Source organism: Ailuropoda melanoleuca, chromosome 12 (assembly GCF_002007445.2).
Source record: "Ailuropoda melanoleuca isolate Jingjing chromosome 12, ASM200744v2, whole genome shotgun sequence".
Lineage (NCBI taxonomy): Eukaryota > Metazoa > Chordata > Mammalia > Carnivora > Ursidae > Ailuropoda > Ailuropoda melanoleuca.
In genome coordinates, this window is record NC_048229.1 from 30,445,649 (window position 1) to 30,465,267 (window position 19,619).

At 50.2% G+C, this 19,619-nt stretch overlaps 1 protein-coding gene across 9 annotated transcripts in view; it reads left to right on the forward strand.

Moving 5' to 3' along the window:
- The window catches only part of TSKS (testis specific serine kinase substrate), a 17,877-nt gene extending 1,445 nt beyond the window's left edge, over nucleotides 1-16,432 (forward strand). The window contains exons 1-11 of one of the 9 annotated variants that reach the window (XM_019798147.1): nucleotides 3,290-3,498; nucleotides 3,928-4,153; nucleotides 11,135-11,230; nucleotides 11,434-11,517; nucleotides 11,820-11,930; nucleotides 12,469-12,755; nucleotides 13,277-13,471; nucleotides 13,873-14,046; nucleotides 14,788-14,923; nucleotides 15,967-16,166; nucleotides 16,264-16,432. In XM_019798147.1, coding sequence (XP_019653706.1) covers nucleotides 3,329-3,498; nucleotides 3,928-4,153; nucleotides 11,135-11,230; nucleotides 11,434-11,517; nucleotides 11,820-11,930; nucleotides 12,469-12,755; nucleotides 13,277-13,471; nucleotides 13,873-14,046; nucleotides 14,788-14,923; nucleotides 15,967-16,166; nucleotides 16,264-16,420 — 1,836 coding nt within the window. In that variant the 5' untranslated portion in view covers nucleotides 3,290-3,328 and the 3' untranslated portion in view covers nucleotides 16,421-16,432. Of the gene's footprint in view, nucleotides 1-3,289; nucleotides 3,499-3,927; nucleotides 4,154-11,134; nucleotides 11,231-11,433; nucleotides 11,518-11,819; nucleotides 11,931-12,468; nucleotides 12,756-13,276; nucleotides 13,472-13,872; nucleotides 14,047-14,787; nucleotides 14,924-15,966; nucleotides 16,167-16,263 lie in introns of those variants that run through there. The other 8 variants (XM_019798149.1, XM_019798148.1, XM_002917830.3 and 5 more) reach the window with 8 other exon arrangements.
- The last annotated feature ends 3,187 nt before the right edge of the window (nucleotides 16,433-19,619 follow it).

Consider the following 19,619-nt stretch of genomic DNA (forward strand, 5'->3'; position numbering starts at 1 on the left):
TAAAAAAAAAAAAAAAAAAAAAAAAAAAAAAAAAAGACCAGACTATGAATAAGTCCACATTTGGGGGTCTAATGAGCTTTGAGCAGACCCTTTTTGGCTTTAAGATGGAGCATTAAGAGGAAACACCAGGAGCCCTTCAAGGATCTCATGGACTGAACCAGCAAGAGCTTCTAAGAATCTGGCCTCAGCAAACCAACTCTTGATTTTCTCCAGAAAAACTGGATTCATCCCCAGTCTTCCCATTTGGGCAAATGGGCCCACCATCAATCTCCCGGGCACTCTTGCCAGAAACTCCCCTTCCTGTCCCTCCACCCCAAACTAAGGGTAGAACACAGCTGAAGTCAGCCACCTCCTTCTGTCGCCACTGTCTCACCCCATGCAGTCCATCACCATCATCTCTTACCTGGAATCTTGCAGTGATATCCCTCAGGGCTCTCCCTGCTTCCAACCTGGCCACACACAGTGCATCCCCCACACACACCAGTGCACTTTTTACAACATTAATCAGCTGTGTGCTTCCCCATCATAAATGCTCCAGACACATTGGCCTCCTCTTGGCCATTCAGACCCTCCAGACCCATTCCTACACCCCCCAACCCCTGCCTCCCCCAGCCTCAGATCTCAGCTCAAGAGAGAACTGCTGGATGTAGGGAATTAAAGTAACTACTCCCTATCATATTTGAACACATTATACAGCATTTGAAAAAGTCTGTTACGGGGGCACCTGGGTGGCTCAGTTGGTTAAGTGTCCGACTCTTTATTTTGGCTCAGAGCATGATCTCAGGATCATGAGATTGAACCCCCTTGGGTTCCATGCTGTGCATGGAGTCTGCTTAAGATTCTCTCCTCCCTCTGCCCCTGCCCCCATGCACGTGCTCTCTCTCACTCTCTAAGGAAAAAGTCTACTACAGAAAATTTCAAATATCCCCCAAAGTGGGAAGGAATAATGCACCCTCATAGAGCCAGCTCCAACAATTCTCAACCTATGACCTCGACTGTTTCACCTGTAACCCCTCCATTTCACTTCCTCACCTCCCACTGGATTATTTTTAAGGATTTTTTTTAAAAGACTTTTTAATTTATTTATTTGAGAGAGAGAGCATGAGTGAGAGGCAGATGGGGAAGCAGATTCCCCGCTGAGCAGGGAGCCCGATTTGGGGCTTGATCCCAGGACCCTGGGATCATGACCTGAGCTGAAGACAGATGCTCAACTGACTGAGCCACCCAGGCGCCCCAAGGATTTTATTTTTAAGTAATCTCTATACCCAATGTGGGGCTTGAACTCACAATCCCAAGATAAAGAGTCACATGCTCCACCAATTGAGCCCGCCAGGCATCCCCCCTACTGGATTATTTTAAAGTAAGCTGTCCTCATCAGACCATTTCATGCCCATCACCAAGTTTCTACCCCAACATTTTATTATGAAAATTTCTAAATATTCAGAGAGTTGAAACAACTGTACAGTGGACATACATATAGATAGCCTCCCTTTCGACCTCCATTCCATTATTAACGTCATACACCACTTGATCCAGTCCATATTTCTCCATCTGGCCTTCCCTCCCTCCTTCCATCAATCCATTTTGTGTTTTGACGCATACAAAGTATAAGTTTCAGACACCAACACAGTTCATCTCTCTTGTGGGTTGAGTTGTGTCCTGACATCATCCTGTGTCCATGTTGAAGTCCTAACCCGCAGGACCTGTGAATCTGACTATTTGGAAATAGGGTCCTTGCCGATGATCAAGTATGAGGTCATTTGAGTGGGCCCTAATCCAACATGACCGTGTCCTTATTTTTTTTCTTAAGTTAATTTATTCATTCATTTAAGTAATCTACACCCAACATAGGGCTCAAACTCATGGCCCTGAGATCAAGAGTCACACGCTCCTCTGATTGAGCCAGCCAGGCACCATGACCGTGTCCTTTTTTTTTTTTTTTTAAGATTTTATCTATTTATCTGAGAGAGAGAGAGCATGCACATGAGCAGGGTGAGGGGCAGAGGAAGAGGCACACTCCGTGCTGAGCAGGGAGCCCAATGTGGACCTCAATCCCAGGACCCTAAATCATGACCTGAATTGAAGTCAAACACTTAATTTACTGAACCACCCAGGCATCCCCATGGCCATGTCCTTAAAATGGGGGGAGCTGGGATGCAGAGAGAGACATATACAGAGAAAACAGGTGAAGACACAGGAGATTAGCATTGACAGGCCAAATCATGGCTGGGCTACCAGAAGCAAGGACAGAGGCTTGGAACAGACCCTCCCTCACAGCCTGCGGACACCCTGATCTTGGACTCCCTGGTCTCCGGAACCGGGAGACTACAAATGTCTGTTGTTTAAGCCACCTCAGTCTGTGGGACCTTGTTACGGCAGCCCCAGAAACTGCTATAACCCCAAATCCTTCAAAATGCCTATCACTGACTATAGTTCAATGTCTGTTTAGTTTCTTTTTTTAATAGGCAAGAGCCACACGCAATAAAAGTCTCACATCCCAAGTGCGCAAATCGATGGGCTTCCACAAGCACAGGCACCACCATCCCCTGGGGTTGATTCTCCTTATATCACTTACTGACATCTGGTATTTTGGTTTGTTTCTGTCTGTTGCCTCCCTGCTCCCCCACCCCCAACCCAAAATGTTGGATCCTCCAGCACTGGGACTCAATCCTCATTCACCACGGTCTCCCAGATCCCAGAAGGTGTCAAGTCAAGGGTACTCCATGAAGAATTAAGTCTGAATGGGGGGATGGGGGCTGGGTGACCCCACAGTCTCAGGGGAAGGGAAGTTGAACCCCTCCCAAGAACCAGTGGACCCATCCATTTTAAGTTCCGGACTAGAATGAATAAATCCATTGCAATTCTAATGGAAGGGATGTATTCAGTAGAACTAGAAGGTGTTCGGGGCGCCTGGTTGGCTCAGTAGGTTAAGTGTCTGCCTTTGGCTCAGGTCATAATCCCAGGGTCCTGGGATCAAGCCCCATGTCGGGCCCTCTGCTCAGTGGGGAGCCTGCTTCTCCCTCTGCCTGCCACTCCCCCTGCTTGTGCTCTTGCTCTCTCTCTCTCTCTCTCTCTCTCTCTCGGTCAAATAACTAAATAAAATATTTTTAAAAAGAAAAAGAACTAGAAGGTGTTCACAGAAACCCCCTGTGGGAACGTGCTTGCCAATACCTTTCTCTACTCTTATGCCCCCCCCCTTACTGGGGCCCAGTGGTTGGGTCCTTTATGAGGCAGGCTGTGGGACAGGGACTTTGAGGGTCCCTGGTCAGAGTAGGAGGAGAGTCTCAGAAGAAGGAACCCCTGGGACCAGGGCCCCCCCCCACATGCCATGGCGAGTGTGGTGGTGAAGACAATCTGGCAGTCTAAAGAGATCCATGAGGCCGGAGACCCCCCTGCGGGGGTCGAGAGCCGCTCCCAGCTGGTCCCCGAGGCTCCTGGGGGGGTGACCACCCCAGCCAAGGGGATCACGAAGAAAAAGAAGGCCGTGTCATTCCACGGGTGGGTTTGTCGCACCCTGTCGGGGACGTTCCTAATGCCCAGCACAGCCTCCAACAGAGCACGAGTCCCACCGTGGGTGCTGGAGGAAGGGGAGGGGGAGGGGCGGCAGGGGAGAGGCGGACAAGAGGGTGGTGGCAGTGTGTGAGAGGAAGAGAGGAAGAAGGTAGTGGGGATGAAGGGAGGAAGGAAAAGGTCAGTGGGGAAGGACAAACTCAGGAGAAGGAAGGAGGACTAATGGGGGGGAAAGAAGTAGGCAGAGAGGATGGAGAAGGAAGAAAAAATCCAGCAGCAGGGACAGAGGAGGAGGAGGAAGAAAGTGGGTGGCAAGGCTGGAATCAGAGAGAGCAGGGGGTGTGGAGACAGGGAGGCAGGAGGGGCCGTATCCACTGGGGCTGCACCTTGAACCCCCTGACTGCTTCTCCTCCCCAGGGTGGAACCTAGGATGTCCCACGAGCCGATGCACTGGTGCCTGAACCTCAAACGGTCCTCGGCCTGCACCAATGTGTCACTGCTCAACCTGGCTGCTATGGAGCCCACGGACACCTCGGGGACAGACTCAACCACGGAAGACAGTGGCCCGCTTGTGCTGCCAGTGCCCCCTGCCTCCCCCACCCCACCCTGGGCTTCAGATGACCCAGATATCACAGAAATACTGGTGAGGGGCCCTGGCTAGGGAAGATGAGGGTCTTCACCCTGGTGGTAGGCAAATACTGAGGATGGGGGGAGGGGTGTCTTCTTGACTTGGAATGAGATGGTTCTGGTGACCCTCAAGGCCCAGAGGAACTGCCTCCTTCTCCCCGAATGGCCAGCCATGACTCCGTTCCATCCTGGTTGGAATGATGCTTTCTGCGTAGGAATTGGTCTTTTATTTCATCCACTCACTTCCACATGTCCTGGGTGAGGCTGGAGCCATATATAGGAGTCAGGCCAGGTTCCCAAACTTGGGGAGCTCTCCTGGTCTGGTGGGGGTGAGACAGCCAGGGGTGATAAATTTCCATAATGGAGGGAACACTGGGTATTCCAGAGAAGGGCAACTCAAACCAGGCTGGGAAGATGAGAGAATGCTTCCTGGAGGAGGCAGTGTTGGACCTGGGCTTCGACGGTGTAGTAGGAGTTCTCTGAGGGGATCACCTAAGTGTCTGAGGCAAAGCTGGTAGGTGAGCAAGATCCAGGGGGAATTTAGAGAATTCCTGGCTAGAGCATGGAGTGCTACGGTTTGATTCTTTAACTTCCCAGCCAACCTCTATCCCGGCCAGGCTTCCACTGGGCCAGGCCCTGAGCTGGACTGGACTCGGACTCTGAGAATTACACGAGTAATAACCATGGTCATAATGATGCTAATAAGATTCAGTAGCGTTTACTGAGCGCTTTCTATGTTCCAGGAGCCTCAGCATCCCCATCCGAACATAGAAATGCATGATTTGTTCAAGTACGTCTTGAACACCTACGATGCGCCAGGCCCTGGTGTAGGAGCAGGAAATAGAGCAGGACAGAGTTCTGGACGTAACCACACCCACTTCATGAGGTTGTCATGACAATGAAGAGACTGTAGAATGTTTCCTTCGTGTAGAATGTTTCTTTAGCACCGTAGCCAGCTGTGAGCCCAGAAGAAGTGTTGGTTTTTGTTATGATTTATCCCCATTTCACGGATGAAGATATTGAGGCCTAAAAAAGGTTAAATAGCACAGCCAAGGTCACACAGCTTATAAGGAGTGCAGGCAGTCTTAGGAGTTGGGGGACAACTTGGGTGCATTTGGGGGACAGCCGAGGTCCCTGTGGGAGCCCTGAAGAGGGTGGCCTTGCCCAGTTGGCCATGCCCACGGGAGGCTTTCCAGAAAGGCAACACATAAGCTGGATCTTGAAGATAAGGAAGGCGTTCCCCAAGCAGAAGACAGGGAATGGCGTTCTAGCTAGCTGGAACAGGAAGTGCAAAAGGACAGAGGTTTAAAAGAGGCCAAAGAAGGGGAGTAACTACAAACTGGTCTCTGGGGCTGGAGTGTGGTATGTGAGAGAGACGAGGCTGGAGTGGGGAAGGCAGAGGCCACACAGGCTGAGAAATGTGGGTGCATGCCTGAGGCCAATGGGGAGCCATTGAGGGTTCCTGGGTAGTAGAGAGGAACAGTTCAGGAGTTTGGACTGAGCACCCATTTACTGAGCACCCACTGTGTTCTAGGCACTGTGCTACATCCCTGTGGTGGGGGTCTCCTTTTCTTCCCTTAGAAGTTCTGTCAGGGAACTGGTATAATTACCAGTTTAAAGATGAAAACAAAAATAACACTCCAGAGAGGTGGAGTGACCTTTGCAAGGTAGGAGAGCCTGTAAGAGACAGGGCCAGGACTAGAAACCAGGTGATGTGAGAGCAAAGGTCCTTTCTTTCCTTAGAAGACTCTTCTGCAGCTGGTGTGGGGATGTTTGGAAGGCGGAGACTGGAGGCAGGGAGGGGGGACAGGAGGCTGGGCTAGGGTCCAGGATGGAATGGCCAGATGGAGAGATGAGAACAGGGCAGAGAGACATCTCCCTCGGCCAGAACAGTGTCCTCCCTGTCTGCGAGCATTGCTCACACAGTACCTGCAGAGCTCTGCCTCCCACCAGAGTTGTTTCTGAGTCACATTCCCCAGCAGATCGTGACACCCAGGGGAGAGCTCGCTGTGGGCCTGGAAGGATGCATCAGCCTCCCGGGGCGGGGGGGTTGTTGAGGTTCCTTCTCTGTGAAATGGAAAAGTAACGATGGCCAATACCCAGGGGTATGTGTAGAGCAGGGAGAGTGTGGACAGCAAGAGCACATCCTGGCACTCCGCACCTGAGCCACATCAGGAGAGATGCTGGAGACAGGCAGAGAGAAGGGGGCGGAAACCCAGCGAGAGGGGGGCAGAGACCAGAGGCAGGGGGACAGAGAACTAGAGAGAGGGAAGAGAATTGGATGCCTGGGGACCGTGGTTGAGATGACAATTCCCAGACTGGATGGAGAACAGCAGAACACAAGGCAGACAGCTTTGGCTCCTGTCTTAAGCTCTGACACCTTTATGAGGCCAGAGGAGGAACTGAGATGGTGGTATTGCTTTTTGAGAAGGTCAGTAAATCAAGGCAAAGATGCACAGGGCAGGGCTTTTGACCTTTGCTCAGGACTTGTCTTGCTGTCCGTAGAATTCCTGGAGGCTGCTGTGAGATCTTGGTGCTAAGCCCCTTCCTGGTCATTTCTGCCCGCTGTTACTTTTAACAACACTGACACTAATCACTGAGCTTGCCTTATCGATCATACCATCTCGTTGACCCTTTCTCACTGCCACCTGAGCCAAGGTATCATCATTCCTGTTTTATAAGAAAGGAAACTGAAGCACGCTCAGAGTGGGGGGTTAGATAGCTGAGTTGCAGCCTATGGGTGGCCAAGGAGGGATTTGTCCCCATCTCTGACGCCCCCCCCATCATGCCTTTCACTTCTCAGCCAGGGCTGACAGGCTCTGCCTTCACCACCCCCTGATCTGCTCTCAGTAAAGCTGAAACTCACCTCCAGGGACCCAAACTGCCCCTTCTCAAGAATTATTGACCAGGAGCCTTTCTGAGCCAGCCTGTGTTCCTCCAAACAGCAGCTCTGGGAGGGTCACTCTAAGCCCCAACTCCATGTGACAGGGAGGGTAACAGAGGTGCAGAGAGGTGAAGCCCCTCTCCCTGAGGTCGTACAACTACTAAGTGGGAGAACTGAGTTGACCCCAGGACCTGCTTTCCTTGTTTCCCAGAATGGCTACAGGAAGCCCAAGACCTTCTGGGTCTTCAGTTAAAAATACCACTTTTTGTATTGGTTAGCTATCACTGTGAAAAAAATTATCCCCAAACTTCAAACGACCAACCGGGGAGGCGAGAATCCTACCACTGAACCACCAATGCTAACCAACCAACCTGGAATGGTTTAGCTGGGTGGTTCTGCCTCATGTTCAGGATCCCTCATGAGGTTGGACCCAAACTTTCAGTAGGGGCTGCAGCCATCTGAAGGCTTGACTGGGGCTGGAGGTTGCACATCCACATTCACACGGCTCTTAGAGGGAGACTCATTTCCTGGCCCCGTGGGCCTCCCCACGAGTGGCTGCTTATGACATGGCAGTTACTCCCCAGAGCAAGAGAGGGCAGGCAGGAAGCCACGGTTCCTCTTATGAACTCGTCTCTTAAATCACACACCATCACTTCTGCCTGATTCTGTTTACTAAGTGGGAGAGTCACTAAGTTCAGCTCACACTCAAGTGAGGGGTATAAGCCTCCTCATATGAAAGGGGTGTCAAAGAATTTGTGGACATATTTCAAAACACGAGATTTTGTGGGGCTTTATTTGTACAAGCCAGTCATCAGGATGAGGAAGTTCCCTTCTATTTTGGGTTGATGAGTGTTTTTATTATGGAACGGTGTCAGATTTTGTCAAATGCTTTTCCTGTCAGTTGACATGACTGTGTGTGTTTTCTCCTTTTATTCTATTATTATGATATATTACATTGATTTTCATATGGATTTTAAAATTAATTTTCATATGTTAACCAAACTTGCATTCGTAAGATAAATCCTACTTGGTCATGGTGTAAATTCTTGTTTTTAGGCTGCTGGATTTGGCTTGCTAGTGTTTTGTTGAGGATTTTGTGACTATTCAGAAGGGATATTGGGTTCTAGTTTTATTTTCTTGGAATGTCTTTGGTTCTGGTACCAGGGTAACACTGGCCACATAGAATGAGTTAGGAACTGCTCCCTCCTCTTTTTGTTTCTGAAGAGTTGGAGTTGCAGTGGTAGCAATTCTTTCCTAAATGACTGGTAGAATTCACTAGTGAAGCTGTCTGGTACTAGGCTTTTCTTTGTTGGAACTAACTCAATTTCTTTACTTCTCAAGGGTCTGTTCGGATGTCCTATTTCTTTTTGAATCACTTTTGATAGTTTGTTTCTAGGAATTTCCCTGTTTCATCAAAATAATCAAGTTTGATGGCATTCAAGTGTTCATAGTATTCTCTTTTTTAAAAAAATATTTTGGAGTGCCTGGGTGGCTCAGTTGGTTAAGCATCCAACTCTTTGATTTTGGCTCAGGTCAAGATCTCAGGGTCATGTGATCGAGCCCCATGTCGGGCTCCACACTCAACGCAGAGTCTGCTTGTCCCTCTCTCTCTGCTCCTGCCCCCACCTGCATTCTCTCTCTCTCTCTCTAAAATACAAAGAGAGAGAGAGAGAGGTAAAATAATATTTTATTTTTAAGCAATCTCTATACCCGATGTGGGGCTTGAACTCAAAACCCCAAGATCAAGAGTTGCACATTCCACTGACTGAGCCAGCCAGGCACCCTGTTCATAGTATTCTCTTATAGTCCTTTTTCTTTCCCTAAGCTTCATAGCAATGTCCCCTCTTTCCTTCCCAATTTTAGTAATTTGAGTCTTCTCTTCCATGGTCAGTCTTGCTATAGATCTGTCAACTGTGTTGATCTTTTCAAAAAACAACTTCCAGTTTTGTCGACTTCAGCTATTCTCGATTTTGATGTTTCTGCACTCCAGTCTTTATTGCTTCCTTCTGCTAGCTTTGGGTTTGTCTTGCTCTTCTTTTTCTAGTTTCTTAAGAAGGAAAGCTAGGTTATTGACTCTGAGTTCTTTCTTCTTTTCTGAAGGTGTTTAGAGCTCTAAATTTTCCTCAAAGTACTGCTTTCACTGCATCCCATAAGTTTTTGGATGTTGTGTTTTCACTTTCCTCCACCCCAAAGTGTTTTATATTTTTCTTTGATTTTTCTACTTATTGGTTGTTTTATGAATGTCTAGTTTCCATAGATTTGTTAGTTCCCCAAATTTCTTTCTGTGTTGACTTCTTTTTTTTTTAAGTTTTTTTTTTTTTGAAAGAGAGAGAGAGAGCAGGGGGAGTGGCAAAGGGAGAGGGAGAGAGAGAATCTTTTTAAAAAAGATTTATTTGAGAGAGCAAGCCTGTGCACTTGTGCACATTGGGTGAGGGGCAAAAGGAGAGAATCTTCAAGCAGACTCCCCATTGATTGCAGAGCCTGATGCAGGGCTCATTCTCACCATCCATGAGATCATGATCTGAGCCAAAACCAAGAGTGGACGCGTAACTGACTGAGCCACTCAGGAGCCCCTTTTTCATGCATTTTAAAGCTCTGGTGCATATATATTTACAACAGTTATATCTTCTCAATTACTTGACTCTTACAAGTTTTGGCAGTTGTTTCATTGTTTTTATGAAGAGGTGGAATTTTGGGGTTCCACTATTTTACCTATGTCGCCTTAAATACCGTACTTCTTTTCACACCTGTTCTCCAGAGCAATCATTCCAGAAATGTGATGTTGTCCGTATCTTACAATGGAGGAAACTGTCCTCTCTTTTCTGTTTGTGAATTAGTTCAGCAACTGTGAAGGAAACCAAAGTAACTGGCTTAAGTAAGATAGTTTATTTCTCACATAAAGGTCTCAACAAGGACAGCAGGCTTGCTCTTCAAATGCAGCAGGTTACAGGGTCCTGTGTTCTGGGGGTTCAGATATTAAGTCACAAGTTTGGCTGCCATAACAAAAAGACACAAAATAGCACTGGTTAAGCTAGATGGAAAATGTTCTCTCTCACTTGTAAGTCTTCATAAGTGATTGGAATTTGAGTACACGGGCTCACAGTGTTGGGGATTCAGGCTTCTATCTTTTTGCGTGCTCCAACTGGTCCAAGATGGTTGCACAGCCTTTAGCCATCAACTTTGCACTTCAGCCAGTAAGAAGAGAGAAAGGGGGACGTGTCCCCTCTTCTCCTTTAAGAAAGGCATGAATTAGAAATTGCCTACATCGTTGCTACTCACATCCCATTGGCCAAAACTTTGTCATATGGCCACACCTACTTGCAAGGGAGTCTGGGAAATGTAGTCTTTGGCTGGACAGTCACGTACCGGGCTAACTCCTCTGTAAACGTGAAAGAGCAGAGAGGATCCTGTCACAGGCAGCCCTCTTGAGCCACAGTTTGCTTGGCATGAGTCACAAATCATTTTCTGGTGATATAAGGTGGCGATGATCACAGGCCTCGCTCGTGGTGTCATGGTTTAAAACAAAGGCTCTGGGTTTAAATTACGACAAGGCCATCTCATGGGCTGTGTACAGGGGCATTTTTTCTCTAAGCCTCCTTTTCCTCGCTTGCCAAATGGGCCAAACAACCTCAAGAGGTGTGGCTTTGAGGAATAAAAGGGAAAATGTGCGTGTTTGGCCTAGTGCAGAGTGAGTGCTTGGATCTGGAAAGTGGGTTATCTTAAAAATTTTTTTCCAACGCCTGGAGAGAAAGACAGAGCATGTGTTTTAACAGTTTATCTTATTTATGTGTGTGGATCCCAGGGGCATTTATCTCTGTTTGGTTGAGACCATCCTTCTCCCATGTGTCTAAGTGCTCCCCCAAGCCCCCACTCCCTCCTAGATCCTACTTATTTTCCTTCCATTCCACCAAGCAGAAAATAAGTCCATCCCCCAGTTTTACGGAGCAGAAATACGAAGAATCAAAGAGGTGTAGCCCTGGCCCGAAGTCACACAGCCATTCCAGGGCAGAATCGAGGTGTAAACCCAGCCTCCTCCCAGTTCTTGACCTTTTGCTTGGGGTTGAGATTTGCTCGCACACACCAACTGACCCACCTTCTCCCATTCTTCCCCAGAGTGGGGTCAACAGCGGATTGGTCCGCGCCAAAGACTCCATCACCAGCTTGAAGGAAAAGACCACCAGGGTTAACCAGCACGTGCAGACGCTGCAGGTGGGGGGACCCTCCCCAATACCTCCTCTTCCTCCATAGCCACGTTCTGCTCTTACAGCTCTCCTCCAACCCAGTGTACCCACCACCCAGCTTGGGACGGTTGAGGCTCAGAAGGGAAAGGGACCTTCCCCAGGCCCAGCCTCTCCTCCCCAAGGGGTATTCCCTATGGCCCTGGCTAACCTCTCCTCCCTTCTGTGCTCCAGAGTGAGTGTTCTGTGCTGAGTGAGAATCTAGAAAGAAGGCGGCAAGAAGCAGAAGAACTGGAAGGGTACTGTAGTCAACTGAAGGTGAGCAGCTAGGGGGCAAGAGTGGGGTGGGAGTAGGGAGGGGAAGTAGGTAGAGGTGAGGGTGGGAAGAAATGTGAGGAGGCATGGAGTCATAGACAGGAGCAAGGTGGAAGTGGACAAGTAGCCTGGAGGGGGTCTAAGGAGGAAGCCATCCCTTAGGTCAAGGGAACCAGGCAGATAAGGGGCAGACCAGTGAGCAGAAGGCAGGCTTCCGGAAAGAAGTGGGTGTGTCTTGTCTGAGGGGTTGTATATGAAACTAGGGAGGGTAGGGGTTGGGAGGCGGAACTGGAATTGGAAGGCAGGGCCCCCGCCCTGGTGTCCTGACCCAGGAGAACTGCCGGAAGGTGACCCGGTCGGTGGAAGATGCTGAAATAAAAACCAACGTCCTGAAGCAGAACTCTGCCCTGCTGGAGGTGAGGGGGGGATTTGGGGAAGAGGATCAGATGCATGAGGTACTTGAGGTAGACTTCGGGTGGGACTTCCCACCCTGCCACCCCCACCACCACACTTGCCCCTTCACGATGACCTCCATGCACAGTCACATTCGGTGAGGGATTCGTGTCGGGCTTTGAGCAGGAATGCCTGTCCTGCCCACATTCCCACTCATGTCCCAGCAAAATGTTGGAAAAGCTTCTATTGTCCCTCCTAAACAGAAGGGTCTGGAATTTGACACCACGGAGAACTGGAGTGGGGGTGGAGGGCTGGATGGAGACATGGAGGCAAGGAATTCGGAGGTTAAAGGGAGTCCTCCAACCAGGCTTCAAATGGGACAAGCCTCCCTAGTCACAGCAGTCGAGAGTCCATTTAGACTTGAACTGGGACTTCCCGATATTCCATTCCACATCCAAATACTTTCCAATCTCGGGGATTCAATGGGCAGCTTTGGGGGTGGAGGTGGCTGTGGGAGGCAAGGGGCTGGACACTGTAACCCTGCCTTCCTCTCCTGCCCAGGAGAAGCTGCGCTACCTCCAGCGGCAACTGCAGGATGAGACACCGCGGAGACAGGAGGCTGAGCTGCAAGAGCTGGAGCAGAAGCTGGACGCCGGCCTCTCTCGGCACGGCTTGGGCCCCACCGCCCAGTCCCCTGGCTGCTGTGGCCCACCAGGGAGCCCCAACGAACCCCCACGACCGCGCAGCATGGCCCCAGGCGGCTGGGGCATGGGGCCCCGGGCAGGGGAGGGCCCCATCGTAAGCGAACAGGAGATGCAGAAGGTCTCTGCTGGCCTTGAGGAGCTGAGGCGAGTGGGACAGGGGGGCGGGGCGGCGTGAAGCCTCAAGGAGCTAAAATGGGTGGGCCTGAGGGTGGAACCTCGAAGATCTTAGGGCACAGGGCCTACACAGTGGAGCCTCAAAGAGCTAGGAGGGAGTGCGTTGTGAATGGTGACCTGGAAAGGCTGGACTGAGTTTGAGTATAGGGTTGGCAGAAGGGAGGTCTGGTGAAACTAGGGTGGGCAGGTTTGGGTAGGGGACAGGTCCTCGGAGGCTCCAACTTCAAGGGAACAAAGTTGATGTGAGCGGCGCCTTAAAGAAGCAATGTCTGGTGGAACTGATGTGGGGCTCGGGGGCAGGACCAGGGAAGGGCCAGGATACCCGATAAGGGGATAGAGACAGGGTTCTGTAGGACATGGGAGGATTACAAGAAATGGACAGGACAGAAGAATTTGGGAGTTGGATGGGTCCAGAGCAATGGGCGGGGCGGGGCTGCTGGGGACGTGTCCAAACCTGAGCCTTGACCTGATCCTTACCTCTGCCTCTCCAGGAGAGAGGTGTCCTCGCTGACTGCCCGCTGGCATCAGGAGGAGGGGGCAGTGCAGGAGGCCCTGCGGCTGCTCGGGGGCCTGGGCGGCAGGCTGGACGGCTTCCTGGGCCAGTGGGAGCGGGCTCAGCGTGAGCAGGCGCAGGCGGCGCGGGGCCTGCAGGAGCTGCGGGGCCGGGCGGACGAGCTGTGCACAATGTAAGAACCAAGGCGAAGAAAAGGGATGGGCCAATCAGCTGGGGCCTAGCGGTAGAGACCATGGAATGGCAGGAGGAAGCTCTAATTAGAAGGTGGGGGGCGTGCTATACCCAATAAGGACCGAAGGGCGGGGCCAATTAGAAAAGGGTCCAGTTCCATGCCTTAAGAGGACAAAGGGAGGAGCCAAGTGGCACGGGGAAAGCCAGTTAAGAGAACAGGGAGGGGCATTCCAGAACGTAAAACACAAAGGAAGGGCCAATCAGAGCAGAGAGGGGCAGGCGTGGCGGGAGTATTGCAGACTAGATGGCAAAAATGGAGCTGGGCTGATAATGGGTGGAGTGTGGAGACGACATTATTGTTGGAGAGGAGACCTCGCAGCACTGGTTACTCTCACACCTCAGGGTGGAGCGATCAGCAGTGTCTGTGGCTTCACTGAGGAGCGACCTGGAGGGGCTGGGCCCAGTGAAACCTATTCTGGAGGAGCTGGGACGGCAATTTCAGAGTTCTCGAAGAGGGTCTGACCTCTCCATGAACCTGGATCGGCCACCCCAAGGCTCCTGTGGCCGTTGTGCCAGGTAAGGGGACAGGGGCCTGGCAGGGCCTGGTGCATTCTGGGTCACGTTGAGGACAGAACATTGAAGAAGATGAGGCACTGCCCAAGGCGGGGGAGGCGGGGTTCACTTTGGGAAATCCCCATGCATTTTAGGACAGGCTAGTCCTGCTGCGTTATGGCAGCCAGATTTTTTCCCCCTCCCTACAAAGTGAAGTCAGTGTCTTGTGGAACAAAAATTTGATACATTTCGAGCATCCTGGATTTCCAGTGCATTGTGGGAAGGTTGAGATGTGGTACTTGGTGGGAGGCAGCGTTTCTCGGTACATTGTGGGAAAGGTGAGACCTTGGTGCATTGGAGAACCAAGGGATACCATGCTTGGTCCTTACTGGGAAGTGAGGGACTTCCAGTACAATATGGGACCACGTTTAACTAGTGTATTGTGGGAAATGTGGGTTGGTTTTCTTTTTTTCTTTTTCTTTCTCTTTCTTTTCTTTCTTTCTTCTTCTTCTTCTTTTTTTTTTAACACGAATCGAGGGCTGTCTTGTACCCTGTGGGAGTGGGAATCCCCAGGCATTGTAGGAACTACCCACACTGTGAAAAGAAGACCTGATGCACTGTAGGCTGGCCCCAGTGCATGGTGGGAAGGTCACATGGATGCATAGTGGAGGCAGATCTGGGTGGAGGTGGGGTGGCTGGGAGTGGGGCATCTGGCAATGGAGTGGGTACTAGGCTTCTTACACCTGGTGACTGCTCCTCCCTCAGCCAGGGGCCACAGCTGTCCACAGAGTCCCTGCAGCAGCTGCTGGAGCGAGCACTGACCCCACTAGTGGACGAGGTGAAGCAGAGGGGCCTGGCTCCCGCCTGCCCCAGCTGCCAGAGGCTACACAAGAAGATTCTGGTACCAAGAACCATAGGCCATCATGGCCCACTTTTCTGTCAGGGGAGCGGGAGGGGAGCCCCGGACACAAGGATACTGTTGGTGTGTGGCAGGATGGGAAGCAGTAAGCTGTGGGCAGCAGGTGTTGGGGGAAACACTTGGCTCTGATGCATTGGGGTGGGGGGAGGGGCAAGCAGTTTGGTGGTCAGTAAGTCATAAGTCAATCATTATGGAACCCTGGGTGATGGCCTTGGCCCAAAGCACGGTGACATATTGGATCTGGTGCGTTGTGGGGCACAGCAGACAGACACAGTCTATAGCTTCATGGAATATAAGCCCGATTTTCTATAGACCTTAAGAAAGGCAATATGGGATCACTGAGGTTAGACAGGGGACCCAGCGAATAGAGGTCATTGGAAGCTAATGGATTATGGGAGGTGGAACTATAGCTATTCTTGAGGCATTGCACCCCAGACTCGCGCCCAGTAGCTGATGGGACTTGAGGCCTGTGTACATTCTGAAACATAGATATCTAAAGTATTATGGGATACTGACCTCATGTGTGATGGGGTCCAAGTCTGCAGTGAGTGAGATAGACACTGATGGCAGGGCTATAGGACTGATACATGATAGGATATGGCACCTGGGACATGACATTGGTGAATATAAGGAACCAGGGCACTGAGGACTATTATTGTAACTGAGATGCTGATCTAATAGATAGAGAGATGTGGGGTCTTATGAATTAGGGGACGTAGAAGTTCACCATATGATGGGACGCTGGGGCCCAGACACATATCAAATGCATGACGGTTCATGGGCATCAGGGGACAATATGTTAGGTGATTAGTGCTTGCTGGGACATAGAAAGCCAGTACATTAGGGGACAGACAGTGGGACACACAGGGTTAGCACACAGTGGGAATTTGGAAAGCCAGCACATTGTGGGATGCTGGGGTCAGTCTCCGGCCTAAAGTATGATGGGATGCCCTGCGGGAGGAACGTGGGCCCTATGGGCCCCATGCCCCTTTCCCTCCGCGATCCAGCTCCCCCTCCACCCCCAGCCCAGTCCGGCAAGCCCAGCCGCGCCTACACTCCTCTCCCCAGGAGCTGGAGCGCCAGGCCTTGGCCAAACACGTCAGGGCAGAGGCCCTGAGCTCTACCCTTCGGCTGGCTCAAGACGAAGCCTTACGGGCCAAGAACCTGCTGCTGACGGACAAGATGAAGCCGGAGTGAGGAAGGAGGCTGAGGGCGTGGGAGGAGGGTGAGGTCTTGGGGAAAAGGCCTGAGTCACCCTCTTCACTCCAATCCCGTGGCATCTGGCCTCGTTAGCCCCAGCTCCCCACTCTCTGTCGTTACAGGGAGAAGGTGGCCACTGTGGACTATCTACACTTGAAGATGTGCTCCCTCCACGATCAACTCAGCAACCTGCCACTTGAGGGGTCCACGGGGACAATGGGGGGAGGAAGCGGTGGGGGGGCTCCCCCAAAACGTGGGGGCCCAACCCCTGAACAATAAATGCCCTCTCATGCTGGCATGAATTCTGTCTCCTTTTTGGTACCAAAAGAGGGCTGGTAAAGCGCGCACACACCATGCACCAGCCTCTGCTCACTATGACTCGATCCTCAGCCAATGGGGTGTCCTGGTTTCTAGAGAGGTGCTGATAATGGCACAGTTCTTTGAAAAGCCAAGAGGGGGTAGAAATAAGGTTCTGTGGTAGTTTGGATCTGTCGATCCAAATGTTTTTAGAGTGATTTTTAAAATTTTATACAAAAATATTCATATTATGTATTAAATTATATATTATAGATTATTAAATTTATATATTATATATTAAATTTGTTTAATATTTAAGTAATATATTTAAGTAATCTCTATACCCAAAGTGGGGCTTAAATTCACGACCCCAAGATCAGAGGCACATGCTCTTGGGGAACCTGCGTGGTGCACTCAGTTAAGCATCCAACTTTTGGTTTCGGCTCAGGTCATGCTCTCAGGGTCGTGGGATTGAGCCCTGTTCCAGGCTTCGTGCTCAGCTCAGAATCTGCTTGAGATTCTCTCCCCCTCTCCCTTGGCCCCTCCCACTCATGCTCGCACTCTCTAAATAAATAAATAAATCTTAAAAAAAAAAAGAGTCACATGCTGTATGGACTGCTAAACCAATAAACATATTATCTCACACAATTTCTGGATCAGGGATCTGGGCCTGGCTTAGCTGGATGGTTTGGGTTCAGGGTCCTCATGAGGCTGCTGTCAGTATATCAGCTGGGGCTGCAGTAATTTGAAGATTTGGCTGTGGCTGGAAGTTGTACTTTCTCAATGGCACAATCACATGGCTCTTGTTGGGAGACCTCGGTTCCTTGCTGTCTGTTGGCTGGAGGCCTCAGTTTCTCATGGCAGCTAACTGCCTCGAGAGCAAGCAGTCAGAGAAGAAGCAGGAAGCTACAGTGCCTTTGATGATCCGTTTCTGTAGCTGCATTCTGCCATTTCCCCTTTTTAAAGTCATTAGAATTGAGTCACTAAGCCCTAATCAGACCCAAGGAGCATGTCAAAGAATTTGTAGACACTTAAAAAAAGATTTTATTGGGGCGCCTGGGTGGCACAGCGGTTAGGCGTCTGCCTTCGGCTCAGGGCGTGATCCCGGCGTTGTGGGATCGAGCCCCACATCAGGCTCCTCCGCTATGAGCCTGCTTCTTCCTCTCCCACTCCCCCTGCTTGTGTTCCCTCTCTCACTGGCTGTCTCTATCTCTGTTGAATAAATACATTAAAAAAATCTTTAAAAAAAAAAAAGATTTTATTTTATGGGGCGCCTAGGTGGCTCAGTCGGTTAAGCGTCTGCCTTTGGCTCAGGTGTTGATCTCGGGGTGCTGGGATTGAGTCCCGCATTAGGCTCCCTGCTCAGTGGGGAGTCTGCTTCTCCCTCCCCCTCTGCGCCTGTGCCACCCAGGTGCCCCAGATTTGAGATTTATTGTGGCTTCATTTGTACCCAAAACATGATGGGAACTAGGGAGTCTAAAAACCTTCAGAGAATTAATTATTATTTTACAGAGTGCTACAGACTATATGCTTGTATCCACCAAAATTCATATGTTGAAGCCCTAATCCCCAGTGTGATGGCATTTGGAGATGGGGCCATTGGGAGGTTTAGATGAGGTCATAAGGGTGAAACCCTATGGTGGGATTAGTACCTTTACTTATTTATTTATTATTTTAAAATTTATTATTGTTATGTTTTTATTTGTTAAAGCTTCTAATTTTATTTATTTTTTTAAAAGATTTTATTTATTTATATGACAGTGATAGAGACAGCCAGTGAAAGAGGGAACACAAGCAGGGGGAGTGGGAGAGGAAGAAGCAGGCTCCCAGGGGAGGAGCCTGATGCGGGGCTCGATCCCAGGACCCCGGGATCACGCCCTGAGCTGAAGGTAGATGCTCAACGACTGAGCCACCCAGGCGCCCCTAAAGCTTCTAATTTTAAGCAATCTCTATACCCAACTTGGGGCTCAAACCACAACCCTGAGATCAAGAGTCGCACATTCCTCTGACAGAGCCAGCCAGGTGCCCAGGGATTAGTGCCCTTTTAAGAAGAGACACAATCTCTCCTCTCTCCCTCTCTCTCTCCCCCCTCACCACGTGAGGACGCAGTAAGAAGGCAACCATCCGCACACCAGGAAGCAGACGCCAAATCTGCCAGTAGTTTGATCTTGGACTTCCCAGCCTCCAGAACTGTGAGAAATAAATGTTTATTATTTAAGCCGCCTGGCCTATGGTATTTTGTTATCTCAACCAGAACTGACTGAGATACAGAGGAAGAAATAAGGCCAAAGGGGCGCCTGGCGGGCTCAGTCAGTAGAGCATGTGACTCCTGATCTCATGGCTGTACGTTTGAGACCTATGTTGTGTGTGTAGAGATTACTTAAAAATAAAATCTTTAAAAAAAAATTTTTTTAAAGAAAGAAGGCCAGAGAGGATGTTACTTACAGAAGGATACATAGTTCATGAGTGAAAGGACTGTTCCTATTGCAACACATTTGTCTATCCCCAAGCCTCGTCTACCTTCCTCCTAGAGATGAAGTATTCTAGAGGTTAACTGTACCCCCCTTTTCCGCCTGCAAAGACATCATTTCATTAAAGCTGACACGTGTGAACAACCTCATCCCAGAATTCCAGTCAGGGATCTGTTTCCTGAAGCCATTCTTTTTTTTTTTTTTTTTTGAAGATTTTATTTGTTTGAGAGACAGAGAGAGAGAGTGCATGAGCCAGGGGAGCGGCAGAGAAGCAGACTCCCCGCTGAGCAGGGAGCCCAACTTGGGGCTTGATTTCAGGACTCTGGGATCATGACCTAGCCGAAGGCAGACATTCAACAGACTGAGCCACCCAGGCGCCCTCCTGAAGCCACTCTTGATACCAAGAACAACTGTGGCAATCAAGACCAAGCCAACAAACAGCAACCACTCTGAACATCTGGTGTAGGAGCTGGTTGTGTGGGTGATGGAAGACCTGAGGGGCCAAAGGGGGATGGTGGGGGAAGCCAGAGATCAGCATCAGCAGGAAGCCACAGCCATTCCTAGGCTGGAAGGACAAACGGAGGAGGTGGTGATGTCCAGGGACCAAGGTCACCTGACGGAAACAGGAACCATAGCAGGTCTGTCTAGTAAGGGCTGTGGCCACTTCAAGAGAAGCACCCTGGGGCGCCTGGGTGGCACAGCGGTTAAGC